This window comes from Nipponia nippon, unplaced genomic scaffold (genome assembly GCF_047370975.1).
Source record: "Nipponia nippon isolate SJK-2023a ecotype South Korea unplaced genomic scaffold, ASM4737097v1 scaffold_3, whole genome shotgun sequence".
NCBI classification, from domain to species: Eukaryota; Metazoa; Chordata; class Aves; order Pelecaniformes; family Threskiornithidae; genus Nipponia; species Nipponia nippon.
The window spans coordinates 38,012,377-38,039,555 of record NW_028262347.1 but is presented as its reverse complement, the minus strand read 5'-3'; the positions used below and the strand labels follow the sequence as shown (position 1 = coordinate 38,039,555).

At 43.6% G+C, this 27,179-nt stretch overlaps 2 protein-coding genes across 5 annotated transcripts in view; one reads left to right on the top strand and one right to left on the bottom strand.

The window, feature by feature from the left end:
* TBC1D30 (TBC1 domain family member 30) overlaps nt 1-14,497 on the bottom strand; it is a 57,958-nt gene extending 43,461 nt beyond the window's left edge. For 2 of the 4 annotated variants that reach the window (XM_087763895.1, XM_087763897.1), the window contains exons 1-2: nt 13,474-14,497; nt 10,906-11,070 (exon numbers count right to left, since the gene is read on the bottom strand). In XM_087763895.1, coding sequence (XP_087620021.1) covers nt 10,906-11,070; nt 13,474-14,125 — 817 coding nt within the window. In that variant the 5' untranslated portion in view covers nt 14,126-14,497. The remainder of the gene's footprint in view (nt 1-10,905; nt 11,071-13,473) is intronic. The other 2 variants (XM_087763893.1, XM_087763896.1) reach the window with 1 other exon arrangement.
* A 91-nt stretch (nt 14,498-14,588) lies between these two features.
* The window catches only part of GNS (glucosamine (N-acetyl)-6-sulfatase), a 21,640-nt gene continuing 9,049 nt past the window's right edge, over nt 14,589-27,179 (top strand). Inside the window, exons 1-9 of the mRNA XM_087763901.1 lie at nt 14,589-14,861; nt 15,526-15,585; nt 16,335-16,541; nt 18,070-18,135; nt 18,535-18,633; nt 21,094-21,261; nt 24,912-24,994; nt 26,356-26,474; nt 27,045-27,148. Of these exons, the coding sequence (XP_087620027.1) occupies nt 14,721-14,861; nt 15,526-15,585; nt 16,335-16,541; nt 18,070-18,135; nt 18,535-18,633; nt 21,094-21,261; nt 24,912-24,994; nt 26,356-26,474; nt 27,045-27,148 (1,047 nt within the window). The 5' untranslated portion in view covers nt 14,589-14,720. The remainder of the gene's footprint in view (nt 14,862-15,525; nt 15,586-16,334; nt 16,542-18,069; nt 18,136-18,534; nt 18,634-21,093; nt 21,262-24,911; nt 24,995-26,355; nt 26,475-27,044; nt 27,149-27,179) is intronic.

Here is a 27,179-nt window from a genome sequence, read left to right as displayed (position 1 = left end):
CTGACGCTCGCCCTGCCCCAGGCAGACACATGGGGCTGGAGCAGGATGAGCTCAGTTTCACACTCTTCCTCAACCTATGCGGAAATTAGCACCTCGCCTCATTTCACCACAATAATCCCAGGGCGACTAAATAAAAGCCTTGCTCTTCCAGTTTTTCAGGGAACTATTAGACTAATCACTTTACCACTGAACAGGTATCCATCTGAATAGCTGCAAATGAGCAGAGGGAAGAGTGGTGTCTGACAGTTATTTCTGATGTCATGACTGACTGACTGATGGGGACTGTAGATGGAGAACAGGCTGTTCTGACTGCTGCTGTTGTCAGCAAACAGCAGCATCCTTCCTTCGGGTGACTGCATGCCTCCTCGGTTTGAGCTGATCAAATCCCACCTTCCAAAGTTACTGCAGTACTAGAGAAATAAGATATCACTGGTTTGAGAACCACTTTGCTCAGGCAAATTAGTATATAAGTAACTACAAGTATTACTTGATAAGTAATCCAAAAAAAACCCACACACAATAATCTATCACATTAATCCCTGTTTCTAATACTCAGGAAGTATTTTAGGTAACAAGTACTATCCAATATATCAACTTTTCATGGCACAGCGCTTGTGAAAAGTGTAATTCAGTGTACTCAAAACTCTACATACATCACAAAACTAATCCTGTGAGCTCAGCTACCACTTTCCAACAGCAACAGGATCACAGTTATATGGAAGAATATGGAAAAGGCGGCAAGCACTCAACCTCTGAGTTGTATGCATACCCAAAACAAACACAATCTCAGGTGTAACACTAACTCAAACCACTTTCCTGTTGTCACAGCTGCTAGCACACTGACAAACAATATTTACAACATCCTATACCAAATGTTGCAGGACAAGAATCTGGCAGTGATTCTGCAATCTATACATTCATATACCAGAACAATCTGCATTTTGTTGTTGCAAACTGGGTCTAGAATCAGCAGCCAGATTACCGCTTACAGAAGGATTCACTGAATTTACTGTTCAGATCCATGATAAGCAATGAAGTATTTATTCCGCAAGAGCGGTTTTTTATATTGTAACCACATTCAGCTGTTACTATCCCATCAAGTTTCTACATAACATAAAAAATATTGTAGAACTATTTGGGGGCGGTGAAGGGGACTAAATTAGTTGTAGTTAGATAAGCAGCGGTTGATGCTCTCACCACCTCAGGTGCCCCTTTCACCTCAGCAGCAGAGACCAACTACAGAACATGGCTAGGTGACATGCTTTAGGAAGGTCAATTTAGCCCCCTTTCACCCTCACCCCCAGATGTCTGCCATTGTCCAGGACAAGTAATCAAAGTGGGGGGAGAAGGAAGGATGTAGGGGTATGGCTCTGAATTTGGCAGGGCCCACAAGTTGGGCCACCACAGCTGGTTGACCAGGGTCTCCCAGGTCCCATCACACTCCTTTAGGTGAAGGCCTGCTGTCTCCCAAACAGTAAGTTGCTGCACTTGGCAGCCACCTGCCTGGCAGAACATGCCATCAATCGGCTGATCCACGGCTCCCGGCTTCTGTGTGAGGCATATTCAGGGCTCAACAGGCAGAAGACAACAGGCAGCTGAAGCCTCTCTCCTCTCAGAGGCAAATGCTTGAGTTCACCTGATCATTTTGCTCAGCTCCCACCTGGCTCTGAATCCCTGGCATCTCCCTTTCCCAGGAAAATCCCACCCCTCCAGAGACAGCAGCTCACTGAACTGGGAAATGAGCAGCAGCAGCGAGCCAGGAGGTAGGACCTCCCTCAAGGAGGTAATGATCTCGTTATCAGCAGGCTCCACACTGACCCCAGGAATTTACCAGCAGCAGCGATCCCAGCTCTGAATGCAGCCAATTTCCAGGATTAGCAGTGGAATGATATTAAAAGAAAAATGTGGCAGTCGGGTATATTCTTATACCACCTGCTGATATTGAGCACTGCCCGGTGTCGCTTGAAACTGTAAGCACGTAGACCCTGATCAGACTCCCAGGTTTGTAACAAAAGCAATCCTACCCCTGGATCCTGCCACCAGTCAAAGCAGCCGCCAAGTCAGTTTGCTTTGGTAAATCCTGAAGAATGTAGCTGAAGGAGTCCATGATAAAAGCCATTTTCAAGAACTGTGCAAGTTTTAGCCAATGCTGAACATGAGATGGCATTTGTTGGGATGGGGCAGGGAGGTATTTTCAATGGATGCAAGACACTTCAGTAGTGAGAGCTGGGGACAGAGAAGCATAGTATGAAGTATGTGACACAGAAAATTAAGGATTCATATAGTCCCTAAAGAGGCAGAAGGAAAACATATGGCTCAGGAACACATGCCGGCTCCTCAGCTCCCTAAACCAGCCTGGCAATCCCAGCATTGAGCAGCCAGGGAGTGAGCTGCAGAGATGGCTGGCTGAGTGTTCCCAGTAAGATCTCCAGTAACAAAGTCAGCTGGAACCACTTCAATGGCAAGCTCTGTCGTAAAATACCAGCTTGTGGAGAGCAAAGTCCTTCACAGCAGAATGTCATCTTTGATGAAAACATACTTCCAAATGCTAAAAGCACAATTTTGACTCTTTTTAAGACTAAACATTTTAACATCTTACTTGAAAATGGCTCGTTACATAACATGAAATGAAAAAGGGTGAGGTGTCAACATCTGAACAAAGGATTTTAGTTCAAAATGTAAGCTTTCAGAATTTTGCTTCATAAGCAATTGACTTTTGTGAGTGGGTGTTTTACTTCACGCTGGAACAAGATATTTTTGTTGCTGTATTCTTAAAGCAGAATTCCCCTCAGAGTGAGGATTCCAGGTTCTGTACTGCTCTAAGCACTAGTTCTTGCCATCTTTTGAATTTGATATTCTGCAACGACACAGACCACAAAAGAACAGCAGTAAGAGAAGATGGCAGTCAGCTGAAGTATTTGGAATTAGCCAGCCAGTGTCTTCTATGGACTCACACACCAGTCAGCTTTCTGGGGCTAGCACAGATCATCCTGAAGAGCTGGCTGGAGACAATGAAGTGGGGTGATATCTCCCTGTAGGGCTTACCAACGCTACTGCTCATCAAAGATGTCAAAAGTCATTACCTGCAAGATCCATTCTCTGTGTGCACCTCCCATCAGCAGCACAATTACACTTTAAGTCTGGGACCTTAGTTGATAGTTCTCTAGAAGAATATCCCATAAGAGACACTGGAGCAGCACAGTGCTGTACCAAAATTTTACTGACTTGCTGATCTGTTAAACTGCTTCCCCTCACACTGCTTCCCTGAGTCTCAGCACCCTGGCTGCGCTGCTCAAAGACCAGTTCCAAGATCATATTCTCATCAAAAGAAAGTAACCATGGAATTCACTGCCTGAAAACTCCCCAGGATTATTCAGTTAGTGACTAGTTGTCAGCCTTTAACACAGAGAGGACACTCTTCATGTGGGTAACTTCCAAAACTGCATAAAATACTGTGATAGCAAAATCCCAATGGCATTTAAAAACAAAAATCGTTGCCCTTGCATCATCTTGATCAGTGTTCCACACTCCTAGTATTATGCCTGATAACACTCACTTTTCTCTTCTTTCTCCCAGACTCACTAACAGATATCCAGAATACACAATCTAATTTACCTTAGCAAATACTAAACATGACACACACCCACTCATTGAAACATTTCTCCATGACCTGGTGCACCACAATGAATGATGCTGTTTGCAGCCCTTCTCCTCCAAGCCTAGTGTTAAAAGGCAAGTAATCCTTCTCAGTCCCGGCTTCCACTGCAATGGAATAAGCTTTCAGATTTCCCAGAATCTTGGCTGGCTGAAGCTGAATGAAATACGATAATCAAACGGCATTTAATTTTGTATTCACCACTACAGGTGACTCTTTCGAAGGGTTCTCCAGTAATATTTTTAAGCATCACACAATTTATTAATAATGCTGGATAACAGTGAACAAGTCAGTTAAGAATACGCTTACATCTACAGTCATTTTTCCTCGTGCACAACCCACACCCAAGGGACTGGCTGGCGAACTTCACCATCCAGATCAAAAGAACTGCTGCCAGTGGCCAAATGCAGCTTACGGACCAAGCGCTCAGCTACCATCCCCACTGAGCCAAGCTCTGGCATCCCTAAATACAGGTTCTCTCCTTTCCTAACTGTCCCATTACTTCACTCCTTGCAAACCAGCACAGGACAAAGAACGGATTACAAAATCCTTGCTAACCAATCCTCAGCCCACCTCCACATCTTGACTCATAAGTAACAGAGAAAGCCTTCACTCTACGCAGCGTAACTAACAGTTTGATGAAAATAGCAATAATTAAAAATCAATAGCAATATTCTATTTCTGTACGCATGTATTGCTACAAGTAGGCAACTGACTGCAAAGCAAATTCAGCCTACCTTTGGCAACGGTTTAAACAAACAACTTAAGATGACTATCACATTTTCCAAGCTCATGATTCTGTTTCATTCCATTTCCCTTTCTCCACCAAAAGGCTTCAAAGGACAAAAGATCAGGTAGCACTAAATTAAGAGCAATTCATTAAGAAAAAAAAGAAGTAGCCACAAGCAACATTTCTTAGGTATGCATTTCAAAAAGCCACAGCATCAATTTAAAGGATCAAATTCATTAGCACCCACGAAGGGTAGAGACTAGTAATGTAGCCAAGCACACAAATACCGATGAGGTAATAGGAAAGCTACTGAACTGAAACACGCAGCCAATTGAGTCATTTGAGGATGACTCACATGAAATCAGACTCCATAAGAAGTGAACCTCCTATTTTAACTGCATCAAAGGAGGAATGTACTTTTGATAGATCAATTAAATAGTTATTGCTATAAAAAGTTACTGAAGCAGATTCATCTGGTTTCAAACCTCAGAGCTACTGAGTTAAATTTAAAATGTATTAGACCAAGACCTTGAAAATGAGACATGGTTTTCTAAATGAATGACCTGTTTCACATCCACTTGAAAAATCTAAATTAGAGTTGGAGATGAACACAGCAACTACATGATAATCTCTCTTTTAATTGCAAATGCAGCACTGGACATTGCACAGACATTAATATTTTTAATACAGAACATTCTCCTCTAATATATATTTCAGATGTTAAAGTGAGGAACATGAAAAGCAAATATAAGCTTAAAATTTGGCCCCTAATTTATAACAGTGGAGATCTGGGGGGGGGGGGGGGGGGTGGCGGGTAGGGCAAAATTGCCACAGTAGCAGCATTCACTGAGTAACTGAATTCTTCATGGAGAAAGAAAAAAAAAAAAACCACAGCAATTGAGGTGTTCCAGGCTAAAGCATATTTATACAACTGCAAGAGTACATCAAACTACTGGGAAGCGAGTGGGAAAAGACAGATAAGCCACATGCATTATTTGACCTGCATGAATTATTCTGCACGTACACAAGTGCTTGTCCCATGTTATGAGACATCTGATCCAGGGTGACAATCAGATCAATATTAGCTGTGTTAACAGTCCACAGTATATTGTATTAAAGCTGTTCTTACACCTTTAATCAAACTTTCATCCTATGAACAAAAATTTGTGAAGGTCGGCCTTCGTTGTATAACAAATGTTGAGGGAAGAGGAGGGATGGAGGAAGCAGGTGAGCAGATAATTAGTGCATGCTGGAAAAAGACAAGGAAGAACGTATGAAAGAGACCAAGGAACAATGTGAGGAAAACTCAAAGACGGCGAGTAGTCTGACCGAGAGCCAGTGGTAGACACTGCAGGGTAGACAAGACGTAGGGAGAGGAAAAATGGAACAAGGCTGAGAAGCCCAATATTTAAAGACTGGGACCGAGTGAGAAAAGCTAATAACGAGTTAGGAAGGGGAAAAAAAAGCGGAAGATGGGACAGGACACACAGATACAGCAGGACTGAGGCTAAAGAGAAATTGGAGGGATGGAGCAAGGAGAGAGAAAACAGAAGTTTAATCTAGATGTATGAGTACTTTTGCATATCTAAGTTGCACTTATCCACAGACACCCGATGATGGTGACCTTGCCCAGTCCTCTCCTAACCAACTCATACAACTACAGATCAAGCAGGGCTTTCTCAGTTTCCTCTGAGTTCCATACCCTGTGAGGAGAGTTGATGCTACAGAGAGAGTTAACACCTTCTCAGAAGTTGAGGAGACTTCATAGCCCATTCTTCTACCAGGAAACTCTGTCCATCCCCTGGGAACACGCAGGGTACCTCTCTGTGCCGAGACGATGCCAGTTTGTGTTGGCTTTCTATCCAGTTAAGATGCACTCAAAGAAATCACAAGTATTGCTAATAAGTACATACATAAACCTCTGAACACATAAACCTCTGTAGGTAGACTCCAAAACATTCAGCTCACTCGATCAGGAGCTTCTGAATAACCTCCACAGCCACGTGGGAATTAATGATCTCAGTTATAATTAAGAAGCCATTTGTTACCATTTTTCAACTGCTTCACATACGGAACCTAATACTTCCTTTGCAAACAACGTTTATTTGACAACCTGTGCCTGACTTCAAATCTTTTAATCCAATTATTGCCTGACCACATTTGTAAAGCACCTCCCTCCATGTTTAAGGAAACAATATGAAAGCCACCAACCTACAAAAACCAGATATACACCTCTATCTCTGCATGAAATAAAATATTCTGTCTCCCTCTACTGGCTCTGCATGAACTCAAACCAGGAGGAGGAAGAGAAAAACTAGACAGCTAATGTTTATTGTCATCCTTGAGAATTCTACACAGGAGCCAATGCTGAAATAGCAGAAGAATAATACTTATCTTTAATCTTAGTTTCTAAACAAGTATTAAAACAGAGAATACTAAGGGTCTTTCTGAACACAGCATGAGACCCATTTAAAGTTATTATAGGTACATAGCACCATAGCTACTTAGCACCAAATTAATGGTCTCTTTGTGAAATTTTCTACTAAAATTATTTCTCCATTAAAAATACAAGAGACTATTAATGAACTTTCTGTTAATATAATTTGTTATTTTATATTGAATCAGATTTAAGCATTCCTGCTTGCCTCCAGCAAGACTGAGTTACACTTGAGCTGGATGATTTTACTTATAAATAATTTATAGATAATAAATGCATTTTTTTTTAATTAAAATGACAGGCAATCAAAATTTGTGATTGAAGGAACTTCTGGTCTACAATTTGATCAGTCAAAATACATTCAGTAATACAAGCAAGCTGTCACTACATAAAATACAGGAAGAGAGAAAAGAATGAGATGTCTTTTGCATATTCTTTAGATGATAGCTGCAAAACCTTGATTTATATTTTACTGAATTCTGCTTTTCTCAAATGATATAATTACGTGCATAAAGCACTCTGCTTTCTAAGATGGATTTGAAATAGTTCGCAATGCTACAGAACAAACTTATATCTTTTTACTCCAAATAAGTCAAAAAAATCACAAAAGTAAGAGAAATGTGTGCCCAGAAGCCATGTTTGCCATCAGGCCATCACTGTGATTACTCTCTTAGTGCTTTTCTTCACTGAAGTATTGTGTTTAAATTTGGATTAAAAAGTGTTATTAAAATGAAACTGGTCAGTCATATATCTTACAAATGACAAGTACAGCACATTGTACTGCTTTTAGCAGGTATCCAACAGAACAATTTGTCCTCCCTCAACAGAGCCACAACCATTCATGCTTCTGACCAAAATGCGTTTCACTCTGCAGTGAATTTTGTTTTCTATGGTAATACCTATTTGTATGCAAAACAACCATCACCTACCAAGGATAAGGGTCAATAGCATTATGAAAAACACAGTAAGTTATGCAGTCGTCCCTGGTGCCCGTTTGTTCCTCCACGTTTACTCTTTCCATTCAGCAATTCCAATGCTGCAGGCGCTGTGCTGGGTATTGAAGCACAAGCAAGCCAGACACGGGCTTCCACAGCTGCCAGAGAGCCGTGCCTCTTCTGTGCATTGCGCAGAGACCAAGAGCCAGCACAGGTCAAAAACTGACCCGTGGATGGCTCCCTGTGTGGTCTGCAACACTTGCAGATGCTCAACACACACAGTTTTAAGCATACAGTTTTTTAAACAGTGCCTGTTTTTCCTCTGTAGAAGCAGACTAAAGCATGATAATCATTTCATCAGAAAATAAGGGATCAAATTTATCAGCCCTGTGATTTCCTAACTAACTGAAGTTACCACTAGGAATGAATTCGTCAGAAAGTATTCAAAAAGGGTCTGACAAAGCCAGAATTAACCATCAAGACAGAATTTCCATTTTTTCCCGAAACAGTATTTGTTTGCAATTGGTCTGTACAGATTGCTTAAAGGTAGCATTCAAACATCTGAAGGTGAACTTAAGGTTAATTTAAAACTAGAGTTCTACCTCTACATAGAGATTTCACTATATATGGGAGGAAAAAAATTTCCAGTGTGACAACAGTATAAAAAATTACTTATATTTTGAGATGTTAGAATTAATGATAACACAACTCCAAGAAATTTTTATTTGCCACTAAAAAAAACATACTTTAAAAGGAAAAATTTTTTAACAACTTCTCCATACTTACTTGACAAAGATTGTAGTACTACAGGATATCAAAATGTTAATGCTGTACACGAAAGCACGTTATAAAGCTTTATGGCACATAACATTATACTGAAAGGATATACTTTCATCAGAAAAACATGGAACAATGAAAACTTCTACAAATTAATAATAATGTTTGGAATATTTAAAAATGAGAGGGTAGTCTACAGAAAATCTAGTTTCCAAAGGCTTTAGTGAGCAGAAAAACTCTCCTACATTTTGGGGCAGAGGGGGAGGTGTGCATTTGTTAATGTTCCATCACATCAACTGTTCTTTTTTAGAAGTTAAAAGAAGAGGAAACAGATCTTTCCCCTGTTAGCATAATAGTTTTGCTGAGACTTTAGGACTTAACTCATCAGCTGCACTCCTCAAGCTACTCTAAGCAATCACCTTCTCCTGCGCACCTGCTTCTACCACCCCCTGCAGAAACTGGAAACAGGGAAAAAAAGGAATTACCTTACTGGATCGGCTCTCCAATTTGATTCATTATATCCCACACAGGAGTTCCTACTACCACTACACAGGAAACAGTACAAAGGCAAGAATAAACGGTTGGAGGGAAGACGACCAGTTCTGCCTGCCTTTGGACAGCTGTTGATCAAACATTGCCTCAAAGGCACGATTACCAGGAAATTTAAAGCTGTACATCCTAGGGCAAAAGCTTATTCCTGCATTCTCTGTATAGTGCTAATACATTTATATGGAGCAATAAAACCACAGTCTCAATCTATTCCAAAGCAACTGAAGTTATCAGGAGTCATTCAACAAATCCCAGTGGTTTTGGATTAGATCTTAAAGCAAGAAATAACTAAGTTTTAGGTGCCCTGGAATACATACATCTGGATTTTCAGAGATACAAGCTGAAAATTAACACTAGGTAAATATGCTATATTAATAATAAAAACATCTGACTTAAAGAGATGTAATATACAAACCTACACATAGTCTTCAAAAACCGGCATGCACATGCATGGTTATTAGGCAATAAACCGCATTACTTCAAAATTTCATAAATTACTTTACTTCACGCATTATTTTAAATTTAGTTCATAAATTTAAGTATAAAATGGTACCTGAAATTTGTAAAAACACATTCGTATTTAGGATGAAATCCCATATCCCTTTCAGTCAATAGGTTTTACCTAACAAAAGAGGTCGGGATGCTCAGACCTTCAGAATTTATAGTCAAATCCTCTAAATACTTAAACACATGCAAAATTCAAGTAGTCTCATTTAAAAGGAGACCACGGTATATGCTTAAGTGTTAACGGCACCAAGTACTCAATTCAAGCTGATCTTGAGAAAGAAAAAGAGTAGGTGAGAAGAAGAAATACGCCTATGCAGTGCGTGACAGCCAAGAACTTTCATGCTAGGTTTAAGTAAAACAAAGGAACACTTTTAAATGCTTAAAAATTTAAGTTTCACAGTAATAGACAAACCCTTAACTAAACTACATTAGCACATGCCACTACAGTAAGATTCTTTTAATAAAATTTTCACATGCACCTCAAAGCTCCTACAGGCATTTTTGTGAAAAGACCATGCTTTTTTTACTGTACCTGAACATTTCTGTACCTGTCACGCTGCATGTTAATGAAAAAATAAGACAGGGAACATTAGGTTATTTTCACATGTCCTTTCTAAAGGTATAATTTCCGTTTATTTTTACATACGACATTATGTGCAGTTTCACTTTAGCAGAACTAACAAAAGCACTTCAGCCTATCTTTAGACGACACTTTGCCAAGTCAAATAAAAAGGTTTCACTGTGCTGGAAGAAAAGGCTAAACAATTAAAGAGGCTAAACATTCCCTCTGAAACCCCAAAAACACAGGTGTTGATAAAGAGGCTTGAGGAAAGTGGGTTTGTTTTTACTAATACTCCTCATCTTAAATCACCTCAGTAGAAAGGAGTTATGCACTACTAACAATGCTCTGGGAAGACAGTTGCATAGGCTGTCTACAGTTTCCAGTGAGAATTTCCACTTCTAGCATCTCCCATATGAAAGCACACAGTAAAACACAGCATGCACACCAAAAAAATTCAACTCGGACTTTCTATGAATTAAAGCTGAAAAAGCCTGGCAGACAATCTGCGGTAAGGGTGCCGCACCAATACACACAGCTGAGGCTACGGCGGCACACCTAACTGAGCTAGTTGAACTTTGCCTGTTCCCAGGTGCCACCGACATCACTGGAAGCCAGTCATATCTAAGGAATAGCATAGCCTGGCCTCTTGACTTTAAATCAAGCGCAAGGGCTTAATTGAAATACTGCCCACATCAATGAAATAAACTACTTGCACTGGTACACGCGTACGCGGAAAGTGCTTAAAGTACTTACGTCGTTTCTGGGAAACCGCCTGTAAACAAGCTGTGACAATATCGCAGTTCTTCTGGACTTTATGCACAAGCCTGTCTTTCTGCTTCAGAAGACGAAGCAACTTCGCTGATTGAACAGAAATTCTGTAATTCAGTTCTCGTTTTATAGCTGTTAATTCATCGACATCTGCCAATAAGCAGAAAAAATAACTTCAATCCAGGTCAAAATAATCATAAACAGCTTACTGTAGTTGACATGCAAAGTGACTCGCCCCACGAACATTTACGTATACAAACTTCCTATAAATTACAAGTTCTATTGACTGGGACAATTCCCAATTATAAACATTTTCAGGATCTGAGCCGAAGTCTTTAATTTTCTTTTAAACTAACGTACTTCAACTTATTGCAGTGTATGAATCTTAATAATTATACTAAATAATATGTAATAATGTATACAATGATTATATATAGTAAATATATAATAATTATAAATTGGAAACATCAGGACAGATGTAGCCAGAATGTACCTATAGTAGGGCAACCAGGGGATGTATTTTAAATACAAGTACCTTCCAGAAGCTGCCTGTGGAAAATGTGCATGGGGAATAAGCAAATGATAACAGACAGAGGAACATGTTCAGGAAGCTGCCTGCAAAGCTAGGAATGCAACTACAGGATGAGCTCTAAAGGGGAAACTCTTTCCACTAAGACGCAAACAAGGTGTCTTCAGTCATGGCCTCAGCTATTTCCACTGGTCAGTCACAGTGCCACCAGATCCCCTTAGCTCACCAAAATGTCTCAGCTTATGTCTAATATTCCTGTTGTCCTTTCATGTGGCGAACTTCAGGTCCAGGAGAAAAGGGAGTTGTTGGGCAGATGTCTTAAGTCCATTAAATTTTTTTTTGAGTCCTCTGCACGGCTGTCAGAGGCACACCCCACCAGCAAAAGCCTGGGTCTTGCCTATTAGACGCTGACCTCTTCAGCTCTTCCCTGTAATAGCCTGGTACAGCTTGCCACCAGCATCTAAACTGCTTTCTGTTCCCTGCGGCTAAGTTTTCAAATCCTATCACTTTCAATCCAACCATGCCTCCCTGATGCTGGAAGAAAAATCAATCAAAAAAATCCATACTTCGGTAACCTCATCCAATGAGAAAAATATTTATGCATCCAGGAAAATCTACTATTAGTGGGATGGCAAACAGCTCAGCTCATAGGGCAAAACTTTTTCAATAATTCTGGAGAGCTTAAAGAAACGGACAAATTAGCCTGAAATGACAGTCAATCATGGGATAGTAAAAAGCAAGGAATGACTGTGAAGGAGGAGAGCCACTGGTAAAACAGTCCTGGATTTTGTAGTTTCTACCCTGTTTCAGCACCTGCTGCTCAGCTGGCACTCCCAATCACTGGTACCAGGCAAGGTGATTTAAAACCACATCTACGCATTTTGAGAGCAAAAAAATTAAGTTGTATTCCTACTGACTTGTACAGTCACCACAAAAGTAGTGAGCTGAATTTTATTCTTTCCTGCTCATGCCAGTTAGCCATCCCTGTAAAAACAATTAACTTTGCAGCAAAATTAATGAGTTTAAATTCTACAAAATAGATTCCTGAAGAAGCAAATTTCTTGTTGAGTCCCAGGTTGCCACAGGACACACAGAAGAACTTGAGCTACGTCCTGTAACATCAGATGGCATATCACCTCACTTACAAGCCAAACACGGAAGCAGAAACCTGTTTGCACAGGTCTGAAAAACAGGCACGTTTATTCACCCCTTGCTTTTTATCCTTGTCAATGATTTAACACCAGGAGACAAGAGGCCCTCCTCATCGGGTCAACTTGGAGTTGCGAGTCTCATTCTTTCACAAACGTGCAGTGTCACGGCTACTTGGCCTTCATAAGAATTCTTTGACAGTTTCAGATTTTGGTTAGTTGATTATTGCATTTACCTTTTTTTTATTACATCTATTTTGTTTTCCCCCTGGAAGACATGCTTACCTGCAAATAAGCTTTACAGCTGTCAAGCTTAGTTTAAGTCCACTAGACCTAAAAGGACCTGAAAAAACCCAACTACCTCTTATGACACAGTATGTGTAGCATCTCTTCCAGCTTAAGAAAAAAGGGACTGAGCTTAAAAAAAAAAAAGGAAGAAAACTGCTCATTGATTCATGACAGTAAACGAAGAAAAGCAGTGAGCTTACAGAAGCACAAAGGCTTGTGCAATCTGTCGCAGAAACCCTAGCAGCAGGTGCTCCCGCTGCACCTAAACCGAAGGAGGAAGGGGGGGCACACGAGGCCGTGGTTTAGCGGCTGACTGTGCACGGGAAGCTTCTGGGGGAGACGGCCACGCTTAAAGGCTGCGAGAACAAACGAAGGGGGGGGTGTGTACACACACGCATACGCGTGCGTGTAGGTGCCCGTAGGCAAGGACGCGGGAGAGCGGGGGCCGCCACTTCTGCGGCACGGAGGAGGAAAGCCGAGCGGCAGGGGCAGCTCCCAGCCGCGGCGGAGCGGCGGCAGCGGGCAGGGCAGGGCAGGGCAGGGCAGGGCAGGGCAGGGCAGGCGGGGGCAGGCGGGGGCAGGCTGTACCTTTCAGCCGCAGGTACTTGACCTGGCTCGGCCGCTGCTGCAGCTCCCGGAGGGCGCGGGAGCGGGCGCTGCCCGAGGGGGCGGCCGCCTCGGCGGCGCTGTAGAGCTCGGTGAGCAGCCCGCTCACCAGCGACGAGGTGCGGCTGGACCGGCCGCTGCCGGGACCCTCCTCCTCCTCCTCGTCCTCCTCTTCTTCCTCGGCCAGGCTGTCGGCGCTGCTGCCCGCCCTGCCGCCCGGGCCGGGCTCCCCCGCCTCCATCGTGCCCAGCCGCCGGCAGCGCGGCCTCCCCGCCGGCGGCGCCGAGTTCCGGGCTCGGCCCGTTCCACAGCGAGGCGCGGGGGGGGCGGGCAGGGCAAGGGGGCGGGACGGCCGGGCCGGCGGGGCGCTCCCCCCGCGCCCGCCTCGACTCCCGCCCCGCGGTAGAGGCGGGCGGGGGGGCGCTACACCTGCCCGGGGGCGGGGAGGGCGGCCGCGCCTCGCCCCTCGCCTCGCCGCGGTGGCCTCCGGGGCCGGTCCCCGGCGCGGTGCGGCTGCCCCGAGGGTCACCCCCGTCCTGCTGTCTGTCCCGCTCCCGGGAACCGAGCGGCGGGCTGGTTCTCTGCGCCTCCTCCTCGGGAGGCCGAGACGAAGGCGTGAGGGAACGTAGGGCATAACTTCCGTGACGCCACCGCGAGGCCGTAGCTGCGCTGCTGTAAGGCACCGTAAAACGACACAAACCCCCGAGCGGACGGCAGGGTTTGGACGGCCAGCGGAGCGGCTGCCCCCGGGCTCTGGCGGGGCCGCCCGCAGCCCCTGCAGCCTCCTCCCCCCGGCCCGCCTCAGCGCTGCAAGGACTGACGGGGCAGCTTGGCAGCGGCGGCTCACTGACGTCGGGAATTGGGTAGCAAAGCGCAGCGCGTTACAGCCGACGAGAAACGGAGCAGAGCGCCGTGCCCGCCGCGGTGCCCGGGGCGGCGGGGCGCTGGCAGGGACCGGCCCCGCTCCGCCCCCGCCGCAACCGCTGCCCCGGCCGCCGGCAAGGGGCGGGGCCGCGGCGGAGGGGGCGGGGCCGCGGCGGCCGCCCGGGCCACGTGACGCCGCCCCCCCGCCGCTCTCGCGGGTCATATGCCGGGGGCGGGGCGGGCCCGCGCGCTGCTGCTCGGGGCTCCGCTCTCGGCCGCGCTGTGCCCGGTCGCGTCGCGGGGCCGAGCGGCTCCGAGCTCCGTCCCCGTCCCCCCGGCGGCCCGCCCGTCCCCGCCGCCGCGCCATGTCCCCCGCCGCCGCGCTCCGGGGGCTGGCGCTGGCCGCGCTGCTGGTGCTGAGCCCGGCGGGGGCAGCCCGGCAGGCGCGGAGGCCCAACGTGGTGCTCATCCTCACCGACGACCAGGACGTCTGCCTGGGCGGCATGGTAACCCCGCCGCTCCGCCGGCCTCCCGCCGGCCGGGGGGCGCCGCCGTGGGCCCGCCCGCCAGGGGAGCGGGAGGCGCGGGGCTGGGCGTGGGGAGCGGTGCGAGAGGCCTCGCCGAGGGGGGGGCTTGCGCAGCCCGGCTGCGGGCTGGGGGCAGCCGGCAGAGGGTGGAGAGGGCCCGGTGCGAGGCGGGGGTCGTCGCGGCCGCTGAGGAGGCCCGGGGTGACAAGCGGCGCTGCCGGGGCCCAGCCCGCGGCCGGGGCCAGCCTCTCTCCGCGGCCTTGGGCTGAGTGGCCCGGGGGCGACCGCGGTGCCCGCGGCCGCTGAGGGGAGCGTCGCGGAGGGCGTCCCGGCGGGAGCGAGCGTCTCTGGGAAGCCAGCGAGGCTCGAGCGGGTCGTGGCTGGGGCTCCTAGAGCGCGGCCTCCGCGGCTGCGGGCGGTCCCCGGGAGCGCCCTGCGCTTGTGCCGCCTGGGGCTGGCTTGTGCCAGCGCCGCGGGCGCAGCAGGCCCCGGCCAGCGGCCCTGGGGGCGGCTTGCCCGGGCAGTGGCTCGCAGCCGTGGCGGCGGGCCCTCTCTCGGCTGCTTGTACAGCTGCTTCCACTCCGCTGCTTTACCCGGCGCCCTTACCTTTCTAGCTGACTTCGGTTTGGTCCCTTTCTTCCAGACACCCCTAAAGAAGACGAATGCCCTCATTGCGCAGATGGGAATAACCTTCCTAAATGCAGTAAGTGTTTACATTAGCTCTTTGAACTTCTGAGGTATGTGCACCTGTGTGGTTTGTATCTTGGGTAATTTCAAAATCTCAGAACTGGTAATAGTTTGACGAAGTCTGTACATATGTGTGTGGGGTTTTTAAATTCAATCTCTTAACTATTTCTAGGTCATAAAATGATTATGTGATGTTGTGGTTACGTTCAGAATCTGAAAGTTTCACTTCCTAAAAGTACTTGTGCTAAGTTCCTTAAGCAGTAAAGTAAAACAGAGTAATCTGAATATTTTGATTGCAAACTGAGAAGCGTTAAAAGAAGCTACTTAAAACTTCCAGCTTCGTGTGTGCTGAAAACCCACTTCACTCTTTTCATATTCTAGTATATTGCGGTGGCTAAAATAATGGAGTGAATCAATTGGTAAACAGTATTTTAATGGATGCTTGCGAGAACTACATCTAATCTGTAATGGGAGGGATGGGGTTGAAGGGTATATGATGCAGAAACTGTGCGAGAACTACATCTAATCTGTAATGGGAGGGATGGGGTTGAAGGGTATATGATGCAGAAACCTAAAACCAGTTTCATGTGCAGCTTTCCACTAGTGCAAATACTTGGGATGTAATTCTTTGTGTCTGAAAAGGAGTATGCTTTGATGTTGGTCAGCTTTTTAATCAACCTATTAGCTGATACTTCAAAACTATAAATTATGAGGAAAAATTGTTTTACAATGTTGATCTTGTATTTCTTCATCCTGTCTTTCCAGTACGTTCCCAGTGCACTTTGCTGTCCCAGCCGAGCTAGCATTTTAACAGGAAAATATCCACATAATCATCACGTTGTCAATAACACTCTGGAAGGAAACTGTAGCAGCAAGTTATGGCAGAAGATTCAAGAACCATACACCTTCCCAGCGGTGCTCAAAACTATGTGTGGTTATCAAACGTTCTTTGCTGGAAAGTATTTGAATGAGGTATTTTGTGCTTATTTTTTTACTGTGATGCAGTTCATTTCCGTTTGTCCACCTTTCTAAAACATTCATAGATTTTTATATTTGTAGCTGATGGTGGGTCCCCAAAATGTTTAAAATGGTGATACTTGGATGAAGAGCTCTTTTTGCTGAGATGGGATAAATACAATGCAAAGTTCAAATCTTTAACTTAACTTGTTTGAAATCAGGTTCTGTAGGTTCCTGAATGTTTTTAAAAGTTAATTTTGAAAGGATGATGGAATCCAAAGGCTGTTTTAGTATGTTCAGATGTGTTGATTGTTAGAGATGATGATAGGGGAAATGGATAGATGATTGGCGTGCGGTATTGGAGACCACCATTAAGCCAGTGCCAGACCAGGCACGATATTAGAATAATGTTAAAGAAAAAAATAATTTTTTCTCAATATTCCTGACTGATAATATCCCCTTGAATCAGAGGACTATTTTCTTTTTAGCAGTTAATCTGGTATTTTAAATATTAAATGTCCACTGAGGCAAATTCATTGGGAGAACAGGTATTATTGGAGCTCTTTTCAGAGGTTACCCAACATTTTATTATTGAATCACGTGTATGTGTGTGCTTTTAGGTTTTTTTCTGTTTCTGACTAAGCTGTGGTTTGTTGTAGTTTATGGTAAGCTGTAAGATCAGGAGTTCCTCTTGTGTGATGGAATTGTATTTGGAGCTAGATGAGTTCTAGCGTTCTTAATGGCATTATTTTCCTTGCATCTCTTGGTGGAAAATGGTGGTGGTATAATAGAATAATGGAACATGAATTTTCATAACCAGGCACAAATTTATTTCTGCTGGTGTTACCGAGGCAGCTAGGGGAAGGGAAACTTATCTGGCTTCCTTTGAGCATCCCTTGACTCAGCATAGTCTCCTGTCCCTGCAGTTAGGCGAGCCATGTAGATGGGAGAGGGCAGCCCTGAGAAAACCCGTTGTGTTGCTCTGAGGCACCCTCTGTTTTGAGTTTGGCACTGATTCAGCAGCTACTTTCCTTTTTTTGCTGGCTTAAAGGCTAGTTGTTGTAGATTATTTGGCACTGAGGTGACAAGAGGCTAGCGTTGCTTAAAGTTCGCACCCCCTCGTGGGGGAGGATGATGGAAGCTGTTGGTCTATGCGACATTTTCTTTAGTATCTTGTGAGCTGTTTATCACAAAGCATAAGAATGTCTTGTTGCATGCGTGTTGTGATCACCTCTCATTACCTGATAGGGCACTGTATGTTCTCCAGGATCTCTGCGTATTTTCATGTGCAGAGTAGAACAGGGAATAAAATTTAAATTTTATTGGTGAATGTCAAGCTACTGTCTTTCTAGTTATTTAACCCTGTTCTCTAACAGGCTGTACATATGTGTTTATATGCATATATATTTGGTTTTTTCTGAAATTGAATTTGGCTTAATGCTGTTTCTGACTAGTGTTGAATAAAGCGCATGAATATGAAACATAATTTCTAGCTTTTATTCATCATAATTGAAACTGTGAGTCATGGTCTGTCTTTTTTCAGTATGGAGCAGAGGATGCAGGGGGCGTAGGTCATGTCCCTCCTGGATGGAGTTTCTGGTATGCTTTGGTATGTGGCTGTTCTTTTTTTTAAAATACTTAATTTGGGTTGCTTTAGAACACGAGTTGGATTACAACTTCGCTGGTCATGAAAGAGCATCTAACAACTTAATGCAAATTTTCATCCCTTTTTTCCTCTATCGTGTATCAGATCCTTGGCTTTCACAAAAGCTATTCCTACTAAGGTGCCTGGGGAAAAAGCCTGACTTATAAAGCCAAGGCAATGTGAAATAGCACTAAAATAAGTTTTGTTGTTGGAGACCAGTTCTGAGAATTCTTGCGGTGTCCTTGTGACACATGCTTATAAGCTATTTGACAAATGCTTGTTGGCAGCTCATTTTGATTATTTCAAGTAATGAATGTACATGTTACTTTGTATAAATGTGCACATGACTTTTCTTTTTCACAGGAGAAAAATTCAAAGTACTACAACTATACTCTTTCAGTAAATGGCAAAGCACGAAGGCATGGCGAGAACTACAGTGTAGATTATCTGACAGATGTACTGGTAAGAAATTTTGGAACACCTGTGTTACAGAAGCTGCTTATGACCAGATAATGCCTCATTCTGGGGGCTTGGGGAAGGGTGGGGATGATAATTTGTTAGGCCGCATTAGTTCATAAATACGTGATTGTGCTGTCGTGATGGTGGGTGGGCATTAATCAGCAGAGCAAAACTCTGGGTATATTTTTAAATGACAAGTTTGTGTGTACGAGCTGTGGGGAGAAAAGAGATTCCAGTTGCCCATTTGCTAGCCAGTAGCCTCACCGGGAGGTTAATACTGACTGCTACGGTGCATGAGGAATGTGATGCATGTAGGCAATGTCTTAAATTACTTCATAAAATGTTGTTTTTCATTACAATACACAACTTCTGTAACAGATAAATTGGGTCAAGATTTTAGTGGAAAGTTAAGTGTGTAAAAATAACTTTACACCGTGTTCTGTTTGTTTGATATTGTGATGTGTCAGTGTCTTGTAATCTCTAACTAGTGAAACTGGTAACTTGGAAATATCAAAGGCTAATCGATCCTTCATAGTGTGTGAGGGCAATGTATGGACTGTGCCAAAAGGCATAGCTGACCAGCGGAGTCTTTAGCCTCTTTATCCTCTTAAGGTAAAGAGAGGTAACAGAGATGCCAAATACTTAAAGGAGAGTTGGAAGAGTTACTTGAGCTCTCTTGAGGCCCTGTTTAGCAAGTAGGATTAGCTTGGAGGGGTTTGTGGGGGGAAGGAGGGAGGGAAAGGAAGTGTTCCCCCTGCCCGCCAAGCTGCAGTCTTAATTTGACATGCTGTTGCAGTGTATGAGTTGGTGGTGCTGCGAGCTCACATGCAGCGCTCAGGAAACTTCTTCTCCGAGAAGTCCCCTCATGCAGTGGATTTGTAGTCTTCCCTTGAGACCCTAATGTGTTTCATTCCAGTGGGTTCTTGAACACAGACAGCTGCTTACTAGGAACAGAACTGATTGATGTTTCTTAGGGTCCTGAACAGCTGTCCGATTAAATTTAGATTTACACTGTCTAAAGCTAGATTGGAATTGATAAGCCAGAAGTGAGACTATCCTATTACTGGCATTGTACTGGTCTTTTTTGATCCTTCAGCAGCACGTAAGCATTTTAACCAACAGGTCGTTGCTGCATAAACCTCTTACCTGTGGTGTGTTACCTATTGCTACAGCAGCGTATTATGATTTTGTGTGTTGCATTCTACCTTCTGCCTGTATACAGGCTGAATACATATTCTACCAATATGTATTCAGCATTTCAGAGCTACTGTTTGAGTTTAATTCACTCGACGGGCAGTGCACAGGAGTCAGTTGCTTGTGCAAAGTTCCTGTGTTGCTTGATGTGATGCACAAGCTTTCTTGTCCTGACTAAGGACATCTGGGTACTTAAGTCTGGTATTAGGCATCTGAACACCTGGATCTGTCTACTGCAGTCCTGACATGTTGCAGTTTAAGCTCCTAACAGAATCTAAGTTGACTACCTCTATGAGTTTACCTACATCATACTGGTTTCTGAACCAGGTTTTTGAACTTCATAGAGTTCTTATCCTCCCTTAACTCTGTTGTCATATAACTGAAGTCCAGCCCCACTTGCTTAGACGTAGAAGTTTAGGAGGAAGGAAGAGGAGGGAATTCCTAGTGTATTGTTTCTTCTAGAGAAAGAAAAGGCTTTCCAAAATGAGGTGTACTAATCAGACAGGAAAGGAAAATGTTGCAAGATTTGAATAGTGAAGAATTCATCTGTGAGTAATACCTTTTGAAGCTTTCATTTCAAAGGCTGACCAAGGGAAGGGCAAAATGGAACTTGCAGTCTCTTCTAACTTGCTACTTGAAATTGTGTATGGGCTGAAACGAAAATGAAAGTGCAGTGAAGTGGTGTGAGCGAGTGGAGTTTGGCACTCTCCTTCACTAGAGCTTCCAGTTTCACCAGCAGAAATGTGGCATCCCTTAGAAACTAGGAGGTTGCTACAGAATGAGCATACGCTATAAACAGTGGGGCTGAAAAACTTTTTCAGAGCTACTGCTGTTTCTGAAGACAATTGAAACTGCTAAACTGGGATCTGTCAGGCAGGAGATGGCATCTGAGAGCCTCAGAAAGACTCGGACTGTGTTAAAGAAAGCTCCAATTTTACTTGATGAAAGCAGAGTTTAGGTGGATTTTGTTGATACTCGGTAACTTTTGATGAGCTTCCAGGTCTAAAAAATGCAAAGGTCTGAAGTAGAAAGCCATTCAGAGATGTGGGACAAATGATTTGTTTAACATGAACACTTGGGATTTTTTTTATCATGAGCTGCTGTTCTGGGCACTTGTAGATGAGCAAGCAGTAACTTTCTGAAATAGTTCAAATGTTCCCAGTACTACTGAGCTCTAAATAAGTTATAAATGTCTAGTTTGGATTTTTCAAATACTTGCTGTTTTCCTTTGGAGGTATGACTTTTCTTCTCCAACAAAACTGTTCACAGGCCAACATGTCATTGGACTTCTTGGAGTATAAATCTAATTTCGAACCTTTCTTTATGATGATCTCCACCCCAGCACCGCACTCCCCTTGGACAGCTGCTCCACAGTACACGAAGAGCTTTCAGAATGTCAGTGCACCAAGAAACAGCAATTTTAATATTCATGGAAAGGTAAGCTAACTAGCAAGAATCTGCATAGGTTATTCTACTAGTTTGTGAGAGCAGTAGGCAATGACCCTGACTTGCATGCGAAGTTTAAACAGTGAGAAGAACAGGCTAATACCACGACTACTGGTTGTTTAGTTATGTTAATCAGCCTTTCCAGGGTAAGATATGTTTATTGTGACTTTGAGATATTTGCATACCAATATCTTCTAAATAAAAAAATGTAGTGGCAATAATGATAAGGCAGTGCAATGGAATTATGATTGATAAATGGAAGAAAGTTAATTCCTTGTCCAATTTCCAGACTGTTCGGAAGCTCTTAAAATGTTCTTTCGTTGCTCTCTGTGTTCAGGAGAACACACAGGTAGTGTGCTACACGAAGGCTCAGGTGAAGAACGGCAAGAGCCCTGTCTTCCCACGCGCATCTGCTCTTGTGGGTGGGTGGTTCGTTACCCGTGGCAAAGCTGCCCCGAGATGACAAGCATATCAGACTGACCAGAGGACTTCATAAGATCATGAACTGCCAGGCCCAGGGTCACTAAGGGCTTTGAGAACTTTCCTTTCATTTGTTGAAATAACCTGTAACTAGAATTGCTGAGCCTAACGTTACAAACTCGCAGACATCCTTGAGACAGGGCAGTACCTTCCACTGCCAGTAAACTTGGCCAAATATGGTCTAGCTCAGACTAATCTGCTGCTACTTACTCTGCCAATAAGTGAAAGTCACAGTTAATCTGGTGAGATATTTAACTTACAGAAGTTTTGTATTTTTAATTCAACTAGTTTAAAATATAGAACTCACTACTGTTCAGTCTCCAACTGAAGAACTGAAGTTCACTTCAAGATTTGCTCCTAATCTTAAGACTAATCATTGCCTAAATGCCTATCTGGAGCCCAGTGATACCTCTTCTAAGGTCACTGCGACTCATGTAGTACAGGGTGAAACTTGTTTTTAGCTGAGGATTGTAGCTTGCAAAATGGCCATGTGCTTATCAAGGTGATATAAAAATATGAATGAAAGGGGCGAGAAGGGCTGCAGGCAGTAACAAATACTTTAGCCCAAGCTGTTCAGTTTTGAACTAGGGAGTGGGAATGAGACTGGGTTTTTTTCTCTCCATAAAAGGATCCCTAACTTTGTTTGAAGACTCCATTACTGTAATAACTGAATACTTTTAAAATAGTGAGCCAGAAATAACTTGACCAGCGAAGTCAGCAGCTAGCCAAAAAATACAGTGTCAGAGTTCCTTATGTGGAGCAGAAGCTCTGCATAGGCCTATGTAACATAAAGCAAAATAACAGACTTAATGTTTGGTAGTTAATATCTGTGGATATATCTGTGGATACAGCAGTTTTACTAGGTTTCACCATAGGAACAGACTAGCATTACCCTTCTTCCTAGACACAAAATAGCTACGATCATTAGCAATGTGCATTTCTGCAATTGGCAGCGTTGTGATCTTGAAGCCTAACTCTTCTTTGAGCTTCACTGTTTTCTGGGGCAGAAATTCCTACAATAGCAATAAAAAAGTACGTAGGCTCAGACCCTCAAGTCAATGATGTTGTAATGCTTGCTAGACAGTCTTGCATTGTACAGTCTTGATTCCTGAACTAACGTTGCCTAGCTTCCTTATACAGTATGCGGGCAAGGGGTACTAAAAGGAGCCATCTAGACAGAATTTCTGCATGAAAAACAGACTCTGGCCAGTGATGCGCACTTTAATTTCTGCTTAGGATCCTCAGCTATGAACTATATCAAGTGATAGGTTGCTGTCCGATATCCCAAGCAGGACTATTGATAGCCCAGATGAGTGGTTTATCTAAGCCATTCTCAGAGAGAAGCCGATTAAGATATGTGTCAAGTATTTTTCTTGCATGCAGTGTTTTTCCTGCAAAATCGGAGCACAGCTGTGTTCAGATTCTGCTGTCGAGATATGGTATGCTGTCTCAGGGTCTCCTAAACTTCCTTTGAGAATGGGACATAGGGTGGCAGCAGGATCGGTGGACAGCTCTGTATGTAACTGGTGAAAGAGACTTGGCAGGGAAGCTGATTTGGGGACTCTGAGTCAGTGTGAAGTTTATTGAAATCCACAAAGATGTTTAGGTGCTCTGTGAAGTTCCTGAAACTTTAGAGAAATGTAGGAAGAACAAAATACCCCAGAGAAGAGGAAGATTGTACTGCGCTAGGTGACTTACCCCCCGAGTTACCCAGCATGGTTGTGCCTTATGGAGGGCTGCTCCTGAGCGCCCCTCCTGTGAGAGGTGGCTGGTGCACAGGTGACGCTGCCAGCTCCCTCGTTCTCTGAAGAACTTCTGCGGAGCTGGGGATGGGGTTTGTGATGTCTTTCAGTACTTTTTCCTCTCTCAACCAACACAAGTCCTAGATGTTTGGTCTGGATTATGCCGTGAGTTTTCTTGCTGAGATAGACTTAGTGTCTCTCCAGAGAATTGTTTTACAACTGCCATAAAAGAGTGATCTGAATACAACTGCATTAAAATAAACTGGACATGGTATTAAGTTTCCATGCCAGAAATCTTCCCTTCAGTCTACAAGAACAGAAAACAGGAGAACTGAATAATTGCAGGAGATGTGAGTCACTTCACTGTGAGTCTCTTAAGCCTGAGCCTGTTCAGAGTCATTCGCTTGTGACAGGAGCAAAATTGCGTAAACATGAGGCCCTACAGAGAGGAGTGACCAAGTAACTGCAGGCTCAAGCTGAGGGTGATGAGGGGGTCGTCTCTGACCTACTAAATGAAAAAACGTAGAGCTGCATTGACGTGACTTTCTCCTTTATTCTGCTCCCCGCTAATATTAACCTTCAGGTTGTTCACAAGAGACCTTTCCGTGCGTTTGTACAGCAGCTGACCCAGTTCAGGCTGGTGCTTCAGGATGTGGGAGTGTCACTTTTCATATCAGATCATCTCTGTTACTTGGGGGGGGGGGAGGCGGGAGAGGGAGGGACTGTTTCTGAAAGGCGGGGATGTGGCTAGAAGAATCATTAACGCTTCAGCAAAAGAAATGCTCTTGTTCTGGAGTCAAAAAATCCCGATAAAATGGCAATGTTTCTGCTTCCCTCAGTAGTCTCCGGCCCTGAGTTCATAGGCTACCAAGAATCTGATAGTGGCACCATTATAGATCTTTGTCCTCACCTGTCTGTAAATTAGGTAGTCCTAATTGCTTTTGATGCAGGAGTTTCTCCCCACCTCTCTACCTATGTTAGGATGCTCAGCAATCTTAGTCCCAAAAGAACCTCACGCTGACAGCCAAGTCCAATCTTACAATGTTGCTGAATCCTTCAGCTTTTTTTTTTTTTCATCGGACCTGTCTCAGGCTATCAGACTTTTATCTCTGGGAGAGCCTTCCCTAGCTCCTTTCACAAATTTCTTCCCTGAACTGCTTTGAAAAGTTCCACAGCTATTTTCTTCTCACCAAGGGCTGAGAATAACGGAGCTGTAATATATTCTACTCTTGCAACTTAGATTTTACATGAACCAAGAGGGAAAACTGGAGTCAGGTGAGTTTGATAGCATGGCCGGCTATTTCACAGGAATCATGTGGATGTTTTGTCCTAAACAACATTTCTGTTATAATTGGTCTAAGACAGGTATAAAAGCTGGTACTTCTCTCCTATGCTAATCTTCTTGTCTTTTTTCTTTAGAACAAGCACTGGTTAATTCGACAAGCAAAGACTCCAATGACTAACTCTTCAATACAGTTTCTTGATGATGCTTATAGAAAACGGTAAGATTTTTTTGTTGCTTAAGATTTCTACTCAGAACTTCATTGTTTTTAAAAAAAGAAAAGGTGTTTTTTTTAAAGGGTTGCAAGAAGTCTGACAATAGATGTCAAATTACCTGTAATAGTTCTCTGGCATCTGTCTCAGCAGACCTGACTTTTGGTTTACTTTTTGCAAAGAAATTTATCATTGACTTCAGAAATATTTTGCTCCCAAATGCTGCCATCGTTTATCATAAAAAGACCAGTCATGCTCGGTGTTTCTACTGCTTCTCTTTCAGTGCACAACAGGTTTTCATAAAAAATGACCTTACCTTCTACTTCACTTGAATTCCAGATTCTTACATGATGTACATCAAATGTGATCGATTTATCTGCCAGCTAATCCGATTTATTAACCTTGGCTCTCAGCCAGTGGTCTTTTTACATGGGAATACCTGCCTGGCCAAGGCGGGTACTTGGCTCCTTTTTATGAAAGTGGATGTGGGGAGTAACGTGAAAAATACAGCTCATTCCCTCTTTTTAATAGAAAGGAAAGGTGTTTGTTTACACTGTAGATATATCTTCTTTAAAGGCTGTGAAAGAACCATTAGCTTAAAGTTAAGTGTCAAACTCCATTTTGAGCAGTTACCAGGTATTTGCTTGTCACTTTGGAGATGGAAAACCAAGTTTTTTTTCAGGCTCTTGCTTTATAAAACATGAAGGTAAAATTATGCACCAAATACGCCTGGAGACAACAGGATCCTAGATTTGAATAACTCTCGCTAATTCAGCATGATACTAGTCTGTGGAGGCTTGTTACTGACTTAGCAGCAGCAGCCACTTTTTTCAATGGCAGACTCCGTGGCAAAGGAAGGAATAACTCGTAGCTGTTGAAGGCTTCAGACACACAAGAATAATGGACCCTGATATTGCATGAGTAATACAAAATAGCTGATGTAGCTTTCAAGCAGAAAGGATCCCAGATAGACAATAAAATTCATGGTAGTCTTGTATTTTAATATTAAAAACTAGACATAAAGAACTAATAACAAGTGACCTTGCAGGAGATAACTCTGCCACTGTGTTGCTTCAAAGTTGGTCTTGACTGTCTCCAGATAAGAAGTAATCGTCATTTTGATGTCTTTCTCAGACACCACAGAATAAAATCAACAAGAACTGAAGACAAACAGTCTATTTCTATCTTAAAGTGCAAGCTCAAATAGTACAGTGTAGTAATCTATGAAGTTTATTTTCAGAATTTACAAGCAAAATAGTCTACTTACCGTGCATACACTGACTTGAAGCAGCATACGAATGCCCTACTTGCAGTCAGAATTATTCTGAACTTTTCATACTTTAATATGAATTATTTTCTTTCTGTATAGGTGGCAAACTCTGCTGTCAGTAGATGACCTGATAGAGAAACTAGTGAAGAAACTGGAGCTGAATGGAGAATTAGACAACACGTACATCTTTTACACATCAGACAACGGCTTCCACACGGGTAAAATTTTCACTCCTTACTGACCATTTGTAGAAGATCCAGGGATTGCATAACACTTCACTCACCCTCATGACCACCCCAGAAAATGGGAACTGCAGCTGTGGAAGACTGTAGACGTGAGAAGTACTGATTTGAGTTGCAAAACCACCTGGAGTTGCAGTGTGGGGTGTTTGGGTATTTTATTGTTTGGTTGGTTTTTGTTTGGTTACGGATTTTAGCATTCATCTCTACCACTGTATCCTGGTATACGTAAAATTAGGACAGAAATGGAGGGAGGGTCTCTGTGTTCTGTAGGAAGAGTTGCCGTGAAAGAGTTAACCAGTAAAAATCTGCCAAAGACCTGTCTGTATCATGTTGTACAACTAAAAATGCAGTATCCAAGCGGTTAAACTTTGTAAGATACAGCTCATACTTTGCCGTTGTTTGTTCCTATCCTCCACTTCCTTAATGTAGTTCAGGTTAAGAACCTCTTCTGACTTCTTAAAAAATTGGTTGCTGGAAATTATGTAACATGACGCTTAAAGTGTAAACCAAGAAGCCATTTGACTTTTTTCATTTTCTATTGTATAGGCCAGTTTTCTTTGCCAATAGACAAACGGCAGCTGTATGAGTTTGATATCAAAGTTCCATTGCTAGTTCGAGGACCAGGGATAAAACCAAATCAGACAAACAAGGTAAGAAAGAAGTGAAATCAGAGGACGGATT